The sequence below is a fragment of the Tenrec ecaudatus genome, chromosome 17 (assembly GCF_050624435.1).
Source record: "Tenrec ecaudatus isolate mTenEca1 chromosome 17, mTenEca1.hap1, whole genome shotgun sequence".
Lineage (NCBI taxonomy): Eukaryota > Metazoa > Chordata > Mammalia > Afrosoricida > Tenrecidae > Tenrec > Tenrec ecaudatus.
In genome coordinates this window covers 2139521-2153507 of record NC_134546.1, presented here as the reverse complement: position 1 = coordinate 2153507, position 13987 = coordinate 2139521, and the positions used below count along the sequence as shown (strand labels likewise).

Here is a 13987-nt window from a genome sequence, read left to right as displayed (position 1 = left end):
TGGAAAAGCATTTTTTTTAAACTGCGGTTTTTAGCTGTCCTCTGTGGGTGTATTCAAGAAATTTAATTAAAAACACAAACAGAGAAATAAAACAATCTTGCAGATCAATCGATATGCACACACCAGTTAGTGAACAGTGTGTGACAGAAAAGCCAGAGGTGCCAAAGGGGTGACTGCAAGTTCATGGGTGGACACCACCCACTGAGAGCACACCCGATGGACGCAGGCAGCTTCTCTCTGCCCCTTCTAGTTGGCCACGTCACCGCACCCAGGCCTCAAGGTTGGCATGACACGGAGAGAATCCAGTGCGGGGGCAGAAACAATGTCTTTTCTCATCACGCACAGTGTCTCAGAATTGCAAACTTCACATGGGGTTCAAAGGCTCGTGTTTTCATTGTAATGGAATTCAACAGCGTCCATTTAAAAAGTAATAAATAGCCAGATAAATCTTCACTACAACATGCTGAGAGACCCTATCAGTATGTGTGTCTTCTACCAGTAATTTATAGGCTTGGCATTTTTTTATCTGAACAGCAACAACAACAACTGAAAGAGAGAGAGAGAGAGAGAAAAGACAGTGGAATGCACATTTATTAGAAGCATTAAATTATCTTGGGAAGGTTCATTAAACATCAAGATAAATGTCATGCCTAGAAAAAAAATCTGTTCTGGTATTTTCAAAAGAAGTATGACATGTGTTTGAAGTTTCTCCAACCAATCTGAAACCCGAATGAGCATTCTCCAGTGAGCTTCTGCGGGGAGAAGAATCCAGCGAGGGGACAAAGAGCACCGCTCTGTTTACAGCTGTGTGTGTGTGTGTGTGTGTCACCTTCCCTTCCAGACATCAATGAATGTGACGCCAGCAACCAATGCGCTCAGCAGTGCTACAACATCCTTGGCTCGTTCATCTGCCAGTGCCATCAAGGGTACGAGCTGAGCAGTGACCGGCTGAACTGCGAAGGTGAAAGGTTTCCCAATCATGTGAACAAAGGGCCGGGGGTAGGAAGCACCCAGGGATGGTTGTTGTTGTAATATGATGGTGCGCCTTTGGGGGAAGGCAAACTGTGATTCGTGGCAGTTCTATTTTGGAGCCCAGGTAGGCATTTCCAGCATTTGCTTTTTCCATCTGCTCCCAAGAGAAAAGGGAAGAGGCAAAATGAATATGTACTTTTAGATGAAAAATTAGCAGTAGTGAAGGACTGTCCTTAGAAGGGGTGTTTATTCTCCCTTCGCAGGTGTGATCCGAAAGACTAACAGCATTGGCACCTCCCGGGGGCGTGAAAAAAACGCAGCATCACAGGGAAAATCCCAAACCTGCAGTCAGAATCTGCATTTTCCCACGCTCTCTGGATGACCAGATGCTGCTGGCATTGTGGTTAGGTGCTGTCAAGTCAGTCTGACATGCAGCAGAACCAAACACTGCCCAATCCTGCCCAAACCTTACGCTCGGCGTTATGCTCAGGCCCCAGCGTGTGCTCGGTGTGCACATTCACGTGTGAGAAGGACTGGGTGTGTCTCAAGACACTGAAATAGAAACCAAGCGATCTGGCCCCATGGCGAATTCCTGCCATTGAGTGACTTGGGTACATGTCTGCCTTAAGCTACCTGGGCCTCACTCTGCACTTGAGTAGGAAGGGGTCCATTCAACTGAACGGAAGACCTGTAGAATCCATTGCATGGGCAAGTTTCACTGTGTACCCCAAAGGGTGTGACACTCCTGAGAGGGAGTCCACTGACACTTGACTTCCCTGACTTCCTTAGGACCCTCCCAGCTTTCCTTGAGGTCACAAAGGTCAGACCCCACCCGGAGCAGCCTCACATCATGCTCTTGTGCTCAAAATCAAAACAGGGCTGGCTCGGAACAGCTGTATCTGCCCTTCTGAGCAAACTATAGGGACATCACCATTTAGAAATGCAAAGCAAGTGGCCCCTTGAGGCCAGACCCTGCCAAAACGTCACCCTCTCTGGATGTCAACACAGGGATGCGACTTGGCGTCCAAAGCCCCTAAGAACAGGGCAACAAGAGCCACCCAATCCTGAAGCAGCAAACACGGATCTGCATGATGGGTGGGTCTGCAAAGCACAAGCGGAGAGTGCAGGCCACAAACCAACTCACTCAATCGGTTACTCAAGGAAGGCGAGGCCCACGATTAGCCAGCCTGTCAGAAATGATTCAGTAGAAGTGAGGGCAAGGAAAACTCTTTGTGCTGTGATATCATAGAGGGAATGAGCTGATACTGTTAGAATTGTCCCTGGTGCTTTTCATACGGCATGGGTAACGCAGTTTCAGAGTGTGTGATCTTGTGACCCTCTGTAGTTTTGCTTTGCTCACCAAAGGAGTGATGTGCAAGTTTTTCAGCTCTGCGTCCTTGCTCTTGCCCCATCCAACAGACATCGATGAGTGCAGAACCTCCAGCTACCTGTGTCAGTACCAGTGTGTCAATGAGCCCGGGAAGTTCTCGTGCATGTGCCCCCAGGGCTACCAGGTGATGAGAAGTAGAACATGCCAGGGTAAGCTCCTTATGTCCTCGCATCTGCTGTGATGGTGAACGTTATCCTTTGCTAGAGAGGCCAAGCTGGTACATCTGCTCGGTGTTCCATGAACCAGGAAGAGCAGGCTCTCCCCCACGGACTTCCACTTTACCCACTTGCATCAGCACTCTTTCTTCTGTCCATCTTTAATTCACACAGAAGGCCCTCCATGGTCATGATTAGAGCAATCTTTTTTTTTTCTGGAAATAGTCACCATCTTAATAAAATATTGACATCCCCTCTACAGAGCTGACATAATTACAACAGGCATGGTGCAATCAAAACCAGAAAAGACTTGGTTATTAAAATATCTCCCCATGACAGTGAGCCTAGAGCCTAAGCTTTGGGTGTGTGTGCTCGGCAGACTTCAAATCAGCCCCCGTTCTCTAAAGTGTTGTTTATGACATGTTAGGAAATACTTGAGGTCCTGAGAAGATTGGCCAAATGTACACCAGAAAGGGCTGAAGTTCTTGGAGAACGTTGACCCAGATGAGCTGATACCTCGGTATCTGATTTCAAAATAAGAACACGTGGTGGTCACTGCGCCTCCACGCAGAGGGAAGAGGTGGTTTTCTGAGGGGCACGATTCTGCTTTCTACACGTGGGGATTCAGAGTCATTCAGAAAATGTGCACCTGGAGACCCAAAGCCCATCTGCAGACAATTGGACGTCCCCTCGCAGAGGGGTCACAGGGAAGAGACGAGCCAGTCAGGGTGCAGTACAGCACCGATGAAACGCACACTTTCCCTCTAGCTCTCCCCACTATCATGACTTAAGCTCTACCTTACAAATCGCATTAGACCAGAGCATGCACACTGCTACAGATAAGAGCCCGCAACACAGGGAATCCAGGATAGATGAACCCTCAGGGCAAACTATGAGAGTAGAGATGCCAGGAGGATTAGAGGAGGGTGGGGGGAGAAAAAGGGAATCGATCACAAGGATCGACCTAGAACCCCCTCCCAGGGGGATGAATAACAGGAAAGTAGGTGAGGCATGATGGAGGACGATGTAAGATATGGAAATAATAATCTATAACTTATCAAGGGCTTAGGAGGGAGGGCGGGTGGGGGAGGGAGGGAGGGAGGGGGAAGAAATGGGGAGCTGATGTCAGGGGTTCAAGTGGGAAGAGAATGCATTGAAAATGATGATGGGGCATCTGTGAAAATGTGCCTGACACACTGGAGGAATGCATGGAATGTGATAAGAGCTGCAAGAGCCCCCAAGAAAAGCATTTTTAAAAGAAAGAAACCATGCACCCTCTCCCCCACTGGTAAAAAGTTTGTGTTTTAAATTGCGCTAACACAGAGAAGACTGCTTAGAAAAGACCCCAAACATAGAGATGCATGGAAAAGCAAGTGAAGCACTTATATTTACCTAAAACAACAATAGCGTGACAGAGAAATTACTCAACTTCAGGACAAAAACCTGTTTGAGGCTTAGCTTTACTGCACCGTATCGTGTGAGGTGGAACAAAGAAAGCCTCAGCTTTCTCATTTGGAAGAGGGAATTGAGGGACTGGAAAGGAACTCTAAAATGTACTGCCAGTTGAGTTGACTCAGACCCATCGTGGCCCCAGAGTCCAGGGCAGAACTGCTCCAAGGGTTTCCACGGCTCTCAATCTTTGTGAAAGCAGACCGCCACGGATCGGTCCCGCAGAACAGCTAGTGGGTCTCAACAGTTGACCTTTTGGTTAGCAGCCAAGTGAGTGCTCAACCGCTGGGCCCCTTGGGCCAGACTGGAACACAATGTATAAAAATAACGCATCAGCTGTCAAACCTGTACCACTGAGGATGCTATGAAATGGGTCCAGGAGTATAAAGGACTCCAGGTAGCAAAGCTTCTCTCTCACTGCGGTCCAGTCAGTACTGACTCATGGGTAGTGCTTACATTGCTAACGCCAAGATCAACAGTTGGTCAACTGTTCAAAACCCCCAGACCCTCCGTGGGAGAAAGATGAGACTTTCTACTCCCATAAAGATTTACAGCCTCGGGAATCCATAGAGTCAACTCTACTGTGTCCTAGTCTGTCTGCTGGGGATTCTATGCGTAGGAGGATTCTCGTCTAGAGTTCCTTTACATCAGAATCAGAGAGGGTGGTTTAAAAAAACGCAAACACGTGTGCATATACACTCGATCGAGCATTGTAGCGCTATTAATGGTCTCTGGAAAAGCTTTTGTAGCAGTTAAGATACTGCTTGTGCAACGGCCGAAATCAATAATGAATGGATTATGACATTAATTTCCCCCTTTGCCACCATTGGGTCCCCTATAAGAAACTAGTCTTTAGCTAGTCTCCTAGCTAAACAAAACCTAGAAAACGATTGAAAGTCCAGCTCCATTGTGATTCCTTGAGAGGGTCTAAGCCTTCTCTTTAGCTACATCCAGGCCACAAGCAGAGTCTTCTGTCTGAGGACTGGCAGGCGCATAGCTTTCCCAAGCTCCTCCTGGTCTCAGAGCAACCTTAGCCAGTGTAGAGGCTGAAAGAAAATATTCTTCTCTAAAGGCAAAGAATGGAGTGTTTCTCAGGGTATGTGTGCCAAAGATATCTCTCCTCACTGAGTGCGTTGGGGTCGTTCTTTTCCCTCCAAGTCAAATGGAGAGATGATCTCTCTCACCTAGCTCCACATGGTTGGTAAGAAGAGTGACTTAGTTCAACTTAATAGTTCCTGAAAGTCACGTGCCCCCAGTGCGGTATTGGTAGGTGAGGAATGCGATAAACAGATGGGCAGCATAGACCCAGGAACCCTAGTGGCCTAATGGATTACGAGTCAGGTGTTCAAAACCACCAGCTGCTCCTCGGGTGAAAGATGAGGCTGTCTACGCCAGTAAAGAGTTACAGTCTCAAAAACCCACAGAAGTTAGACCCTGTCGTATCGAGTTGCACCCTGTCCTATAGGCAAACCCTCTTCTGTAGAGCTGTACCCTGTTCTATCGAGTTGCTCTAAGTCAGAGTTGACTCAACAGCCCAAGTCTGTCTTGGAGTTGGATGGTGACCCCTGCTTCAAGGAGTCTAAAAGCTAAGAGGAGGAATCAGACCAACACAAACATTTAAATAAAGCAAAGCAAAAAGAGATAAACACCATTTATGAGGAGCACAGACACCTGAGAATTCAGAGAGAAAAAGATCAGACCCCAGCGTCTTGCTGTTGCATGGGTGACAACAAGGGTTTTGTAAGGTATAAAAATAACCAATGAAGGTAGGAAGTGGTGGTTTTGGAAAGGGGTGTATATATAAGGGGGGGCTTCAAAAAGTTTGTGGGAAAAATAGAATGAAAATATTATAGAATTTTTTTCTCCCACGAACTTTTAAAATCCACTCGTATGTAGAAATCAGCTGTCCACTCTAAAGGGATCTGGAGGTAGATAAACATGTGGATGGAGCCCCTGGGTGACCTGAGCAGTAACATGCTCAGCTGCTAACCTGCACGTAGGTGCCTCTGAAGAAAGGCCTGGTGATCTGCTTCTGAGAACTCTGCCGTTGGAAACGCCATAGAGCCAGTTCTGCTCTGCACAGGGAGTCACCGTGGGTTGGAATCAACCAGATGGCAAGTGGTCATGGATGGAGCTGTGAATGCAGGTTGCTGCTGCTCTTTCTTCCATTGTCATGAGTTTCCAGGAAGACTGTTCTGGGAATTTTAATGTCCAAATTCAAACCCAGTCCTTGTCCAAGCTGTTCTATCCATAATGTTCCTGCCCTGACTCTCGTCCCCTCTGGTTTCCTCAGTTGCTTCTCACCCCGCCTAAGAGCCCCTTTCTCAGCTCCTCTGCTCCTGCACAATGCTTTCTCCGGCCAGGGCTTCATTCTTGTGCTGTCCCTCCCTGGGACATGCCCTCCACTCCCCAGGTGTCACTGCCACGTGCCTACAAGGGCTGAAGAGGACCCTTGACCCTTGACCTCTCGTTCAACCTCCTGAGCTAGGCCATAAACAGCCTTCTCAGGACTTTATGCGTGCTGCTGTCTCAGCTTGGAAGACCCTGCCTGATGCACCCCAAGCCATGAAAACACCACTTATTCATTCTCTAAACTTAAATGGAGATGCCTCCACCCTCCCACAGCCTTCCCTAATCCTCCCAGATAGAATCAATCAAGTCTGCCACCAATTCTCCAGGGAACTTAGCTACCTCTTTTATAAGCCTCTATTGCCATCCGTGTAACTAAAAAACAAACCAGTTGCTGTCAAATGGATTCTGCCTCGTGGCAACTGTGTGTGTGTGTGAGAGAGAGGGGGGGGGAAGGGAGAGAGAGAGAGAGAGAGAGAGAGAGATCTGTGCTCCATAGAGTTCCCAGTGGCCGATTTTTCCAAAATAAGGCACCTTGCCTTTCTTCCAAGGTGCCTGTAGGTATCCTTCAACTTCTAATCTTTCACTTAACAGCCCGTGCTACCCAGGGACGCCAACCACATCTATAGTCCCAACTAAATTGTAATCTTCATCCAGGCAGGCACTGAAAGGCTTTACTTCTTTTAAGCTGGATCCTTGGCTAGCATGTGGCTTTGTATTCAACACAAATAAATCATACATAGGCCAGTAAAATGGAATGGAATGGCATGTATTAATCTGTCCCAAATTTACTGGGGTGACCTTGGGTCCCGCTCAGTCTTGTGTAAACCAAAATTAAGAATTAAGCACAATCCATAGCCCCACACACCCCATCCTGGAAAGCAGAAGATGCCACCCCCTCAGCCCCTTAGGCCGATGACCTGTTTGGCCCTCCCTCGCTGCAGATATCAATGAGTGCGAAACCACCAACGAGTGTCGGGAGGATGAGATGTGTTGGAATTACCACGGCGGCTTCCGCTGCTACCCGCGAAACCCGTGTCAGGACCCCTACATCCTAACGTCAGAGAAGTAAGCACAAACCCAGAGCGTTTGAAAGTGAGGCTCTTGTGGCCGTCGCCCAGCCAACCGTGTGCATGACTGCCCCTGTGTGTACCTGCAGCCGCTGTGTCTGCCCCGTGTCCAACTCGGTGTGCCGGGAGCTCCCGCAGTCCACGGTGTACAAGTACATGAGCATCCGCTCGGACAGGTCTGTGCCCTCGGACATCTTCCAGATCCAGGCCACCACGATTTACGCCAACACGATCAACACCTTCCGGATTAAATCTGGAAACGAAAATGGAGAGTTCTACCTCAGGGTGAGTGGCTTCCAGGCGGCCCGGGTAGGGGTGTCCTTTAGAGATGCGTGGACTTCACTTGGGGCGAGTGGTTAGCAAGGAAAGGGTTTCTATCCAAGGCGACTTCAAGACGCTCCGGGGGAAATCCCCTTCTCCTGCCCAAAAGTCGGTGTTGGGAACTTTCTGAAGCCCCCTCTCCGGACTGCAGTTCCCGCCTTCCTGCTCTCCTCCCACCACAAATGGGCACTCATCTCTCTCTCCATTGCGGGAAGAGGAAGGTGAGGTTTAGAGAGATGAAGTTAGCTTACCCAGTCTTTCCAGTTCCAGCCTGGCTTACTCTCACAGAGCTTTCTGTTGACCGATGAAACGCAAGCTTACACACACACACACACACACACACACACACACTCTCACACACACACACTCTCACACACACACACACTCACACACACACTCAAGGAGGTCCCACCAATCAACAGTAGGTAGTGATTTGATTTGAAGTAGAAAAACTAACTTCTGGAGAGCTTTCAAACCCCGGACATTGCTGAGGGTTGCATTTCCAAGACCGCTCTCCCATGGCCTGGGCCGAAAGGGTAAGACTAAGTCCTGGGCAGCTTCCCCGCTCCCTCCGCCCCGTCTATCCCCGGTGGGGCGGCGGCTGGAAGATTCCTGCAAAGGTCCAGCAGGATGCTGCGCTCCCTTTTGTCTTTTCCTGTTCTTGGGGGGGTGGGCGGGGGGAGCAGACGTGTGTGAAGATTTAGGAAGAACAGTATTTGGGTGCCCTCTTTGCTTTGGGGAATGAAGGAGGAGTCATCAAGGACCACCCCAAGTTTGTGTGTGGAGAAACACTGGGGAGGAGAAGGTGCGTGGGTGGGGCGGGGCCAGCGAGCTGCAGGATCAGGTGCAAACGTGACAATTACGTAGCTGAGGCAGGATGGGGAGCGTGTCCCTCTGCCACACAGAAGGGTTGATGGGTATCAGAACTGGACAGCGCCCAACAATGGTACCAATAGTTTGACGCACATCGCAACGTAGCGTCCATCCGTGATTATGTACCAGTGTAAGTACCTCAAATTTTAATACCATAGGCTTTACAGGGGTTGGTTCCTAACAACGGGTTGTGTGTAAATTGGATGTTCATAGTCTGGTGACTACCTATAATTTATTAGAGGTAACACAGCGTCCTGATCCAGATGAGACAACGTACAGATAGTTGGACATGTGCGTAAACTTGGAATTCGAAGTAGAAATTTTCAGGTCGCTGGGAAATACACTATCACCGAAGCCAGGGACCTAGATGAGACCCCCAGGGAGAGTGAGTAGTAAGCGGATGAGCTCACTCAACAGGGAAGAGGGCGTGGCAAAGGAGGGGCTGCGTTTGGAAGAGTATTCCTCTCTGTGATAGACTCCCGGCTCCCATAGGGGCCCTGCTCCGGAGCCTGTGGTACCTGCCTCTCCTCTGTCTCCTACACACTCAACCCCGGTGTCTCCCTCTGAGCATCCCCTCTCCGTTCCCTCTCCTCTCCTTTCAAGCACAGGCTGGAATCACAGCCTCTACTTCCTCACTCCCCAGTCATTCCTGCTTCCCGTTCCCACTGCTCTCCAGAGACACCCTTACTGTTAAACACGGAGGCGCGTTGAACTTCCTGTCATCCTCCACCTCCTCGGTCCACCCCCGACCACTCACCTGTTTGCGCCTAATCATCGGACTCTTCCGTTTCCTTCCTCTTCCCGCTCCTAAACATCAGCCCCGCCAGGACTCCGCTGGATCACCCCGGAAGTCTCTTCTGCGCTTTAATGTCCTCTCATTTTAATGATTGTAGAACCTGAACGCATGTCTCGGCCCCTCCTCTTTTGTGAATTCAGACTCACACATTGACCTTTTTTTATCATTTTATTGGGGGCACTTATAACTCTTATCATATTCCATACATCAATTGTAGCAAGCACATCTGCACATATGTTGCCATCATTTCTAAACATTTTCTTTCTATTTGAGCCCTTGGTACCAGCTCCTCTCATTTTCCCTCCCTCCCCGCCCCCCATGCTCATGATCCCCTCATAAATTATAAATTATTATGGTTTTCATATATTACACCAGCCACTCTCTCCCTTCACCCATGTTTCTGCTGTTCATCCCCCTGTGTTAGGGTAGACTAGAGAAACAAATTCATAGACATTCCTTTGTGCATAAGAGAAAGCTTTATATACAAGAGAAATTGAATATTGAGAAAACAGCCCAGCCCAGTCCATAAATGCAATATTAGCCCATCTGTCTGATACCAGTCTATAAAGTCCTCTTCAGATTCAGTGAACACATGCAATGACTCCAAATGCAGGAAGATCACAGGCCAGCGGGTGGGAAGTCTTGTGGATCAGTGGCGGTAGAGGCATCTCAGCATTGGCAGGGATCGCCAGGCGGCTCCTCCAGCTCCCAGCGCTCTGGTTGCATCAGCGTAGCTCCATCAGGCTCATAATCAGTAATGTTTCACAGGGAGTGAGTGTGTCCTGCCTCCAGTGACCTATTTATCTCCTTGGGACCTCCAAATGAGGTCATCAAGCTGGGACTTGATTGACAGGCTAAACTCCACCCCTTCATTCTTCAGTGTCAAATTGACAACAGATTATGTAATGACCACAAGGGCCATTATGCAACAGTCATTTCAATCCCCCTTCCTCCCCGTCTCCCCCCTGCCCTCCTGGTATCACTACTCCCATTTCTTTTCCTGAGGGGTTTACTTGACCTGAATTCCATGTGTTGTGGTGGCCTCCTATCTGTACCAGTGTACATGCTGTGTTCTAGCCAGAACTAAAAAGCAGGAGTGGGATCATGAGAGTGGGAGGTGAGGAAGCCTCAAGGAACCACAGGAATATTGTGTGTTTCATCGATGCTATACTGCACCCTGGTTGACTCATCCCTTCCTTGTGACCCTTTTGTGAAGGGATGTCCCATTATCTACAATTGGGCTCTGGGTCTCTGCTCCAACCCCCTCGTTCTCAACAATATGTTTGTTTGTTTTTATGTGTCTTCTGATGCCTGTTACCCAATCCCAATGACACCTCGTGGCCACACAGGCTGCTGTTCTTCTTCCATGTGGGCTTTGTTGCTTCCAAGCTAGATGGCTACTTGTTTATCTTCAACCCTTTAAGACCCCAGATGCTATATCTTCTGATAGCCGGGCACCATCAGCTTTCTTTACCACATTTGCTTATGCATCCACTTTGTCTTCTGCAACCGTGTCGGGAGGGTAAGCATCACAGAATGCCAGATTGTTAGAACAAAGTATTCTTGCACTGAGGCAGGGCTTGAGCAGAAGCCCAAAGTCCATCTACTTCCTCAATGTATTGCCATATAAATATATGTATCTAGGCCAATACCCCTATTTTTATGAATTAATTTATTTACATAAGTGCACACCTATGTTTATACTTCTATTGATAGCCTTGCTTCCTAGATCTTTCCTCTGTTTCCTTTGACCTTCTGCCTCTCCCACCATCATACTTGCCCTTCTTCTGCCTCGTAGTAATTTCTGTCAGCTAGATTGCTCTTGCTCCAACACCGCCAGGATCTCTACATCCATCCTCTTCATGGTTGGTTTTAATTCCCTAGTTGTTCCCCTGTCTATGATGTTGCTGTTCACAGCTCCTTTCCCCTGCCTCCCTCCCACCCAAGTCCCTCTGGAACTATCACTCCTGTCTCTTTCTCTTTGGCCTTGCTTCCCATGCCTATCTTATATAGGTAAGCAAAACAACAGTAACAGAGACAAAACAAAAAGAAAACAAAAGATTGAATAAAAAGGGGAAAAAAGAAGAAAAAAACTTGCAAAAAATGAAAAGCATGCATAACCCCAGGTCTATCCACTGACCTTTATGATTCTCTCTCTACAGGTGTGGTTGGGGTGTGGGGGGGGCGTGCAGGGGCCATTCCAGGAACTGCCCTCCTAGCCTGAAGTAAATTTGGGGGCTCCTGAGGAGGTTTGCTCCCAATGCTAAACTGTATGGTCCCTTCTTGGTTTGCCCTGCTGTGGGGGGTTCAGGCTAGACTCACTCCCCACCATGTGTCCCCAGTATTGTCCTCTATTGCGGTCAGCTCCGTGCAGGGGCGTCATCCTCAGGGCTTGCTGTGCCAGTGTGGGGTCTAGATCCTCACTCTCTCTTTCTCCTTCTTGGTTTATTTTTGTGTGGGCAGGGCAGGCCAGCCTCTCTCTCCAACCTGTAGGTCTCAGGCTGTCCTCTGTAGCACGCACTTCAGTCTGGCTCTGATGGAGGCCGGCCCTGTAGACCTTTCTGCTCATGAGTTGCTCTGTGTGGTTACATTACCCTCGAGATTTAGCACACTGTGGTGGGATCTGCACGCACACTCCCGTTTCTGTGGAGACAAATACCCTCCCCCTGGGTGGACTAGTGCCCTGCTCCCCCAGTGCCACTTTCTCCCTTTTCTCTCCTCCCCTCCACCTCCCCCCAACCCCCCCCCCAATCCCCTTCTTTGTGGTTGGAATGATATGTGCATCCTTGGGTATGGTCTGTCCCCGGCTTGACTGCCTGTACGTCAACCAGTAAAGTGTGAGATAAGTGGCTTTTCTTCTATACCTACTGCCACCCATCGACTTATCTGCCCTTCCAGCCTCATCCCTCTGCATGCACCAGCATCTGCCGCACTCTTCAGCAAGATGAGATTATGTGCCGGCCCACAAAAATACTTCTTTGCATAACTTCTGTCTCACATGGGTGGATCTCCTGAGGCATCCAAAAAGCCTTCCTAGCTTTCCCAGGATATGCACACCTTCAAAAGCCCCTGGTGGCTCTGTGGAATGAGTGTCGGACTACTAACCACAAGCCGGTCACTTCAGTCACTCGAGGAAAGATGTGGCTGTCTACTTCCAGAAAGATCCGCCAACATCAGAAACCTTGAATAGAGTGACGATGAGTGGGTATCAGCTCAAGGGCCGTGGGTTTGGGGATCCTTATGTATCTTCATGCATGCTCTCCTTGTTCCCGTCTATCTCAGCATCTGCCATAGGCCACCCAGATGAGCTCTTTACATTTCTCTTCGGTCACAAAAATGTCAGTGGGTGGCCCATGTGGAGAAGCAGGACAATGGCTACTGTGGGCCATTCCAGACGTCAGCCAACTCTCGGTTGAACTCCAGTTGGGGTGAAGGCTAGACCTGTGCGGCATCAGTGACAACAAACATTAAAAGCGGGGAGGATGGAAGAGCAGGGCCCTCCCCTAGGAGACTCGACCCTATCATTGGAGCGTATGACTGAATGCCTGTGACAAATGAGGACAGTGACTTGCCGGGGCCAACGGTGGCCTGAAGAGGCGTTTCTCCTTTTGCTCCAAATTCTTCCTCTTATTCTTATAGAAGATATACTCACACCCCAAACCATCTCCCTCTTCTTTCCCCCAGCAAACGAGTCCTGTGAGTGCGATGCTCGTGTTGGTGAAGACGCTATCAGGACCAAGAGAATACATCGTGGACCTGGAGATGCTGACGGTCAACAGTATAGGAACTTTCCGTACAAGTTCAGTGTTAAGATTGACCATCATCGTGGGGCCATTTTCATTTTAGTCTTCTTGTATCTGAGTCCACTACAGGCATTTAAATCCACCAAAGAATAATGTTCCCTTACGAGCACTCTTTTATTTATAGACATACCTAGTACATTTACTTCTATAATCTCCACACTCACCCATAATCCCAACAATGGCGCCGTGGCAGAAGGTGAGCACTTACTCCGTAAAGATTCAGCATGTGCCTCATTCCCATATGTAAATTAGACATTAATCCACTGAACCGGCCTGATTCAGGAGAGCGAAGCATACACTATAGGTGAAGCTTGGATACTTTCCCGCACACGTGGGACCAATCATTGGTGCTCTTCTGCTGCAATGCTTGTGACCACGGCCGCTCCCACTCCACTCCAGCCTCCCAGGGAGGCAGCCATCAAGGCACTGAGTAGCATACAAGGTGAAGATCGCCCAGTGAGTTTGTTTGATTACTTTGTAAGAAAATGAAACACCTCAATAAAAATATATTTCTTTAGAAAAACAAGTGTCTACCATCTTTGTGTTGGTTTTTATTGATTAGTTGGAAGGTGGCTGTTATTTATACAGTCATATTGGCATTCGCTGATGGCAAGCCACTTTCTGTCAGATATGCCAACTTTTGTCTGAAAGTTGTTGTTATGAACATAAAGAGATGTGTAACTCTCTATAGCACCAGAGCTTCTTGTGTGTATTGATTTGTTTCCTAAATTAGTCTAAAATCAGAGTACAAATAAATATTCAAGTCAACTTAAAAAAATAATTCTCAAAAGAGAATGCAGTATCAACTA

General features: G+C 48.5%; 1 protein-coding gene across 3 annotated transcripts in view; it reads left to right on the top strand.

Moving 5' to 3' along the window:
* Positions 1-13704, top strand: part of EFEMP1 (EGF containing fibulin extracellular matrix protein 1) — a 74645-nt gene extending 60941 nt beyond the window's left edge. For all 3 annotated transcript variants that reach the window (XM_075535726.1, XM_075535727.1, XM_075535728.1), the window contains exons 7-11: positions 842-961; positions 2392-2511; positions 7260-7383; positions 7475-7670; positions 13060-13704. In XM_075535726.1, coding sequence (XP_075391841.1) covers positions 842-961; positions 2392-2511; positions 7260-7383; positions 7475-7670; positions 13060-13221 — 722 coding nt within the window. In that variant the 3' untranslated portion in view covers positions 13222-13704. The remainder of the gene's footprint in view (positions 1-841; positions 962-2391; positions 2512-7259; positions 7384-7474; positions 7671-13059) is intronic.
* The last annotated feature ends 283 nt before the right edge of the window (positions 13705-13987 follow it).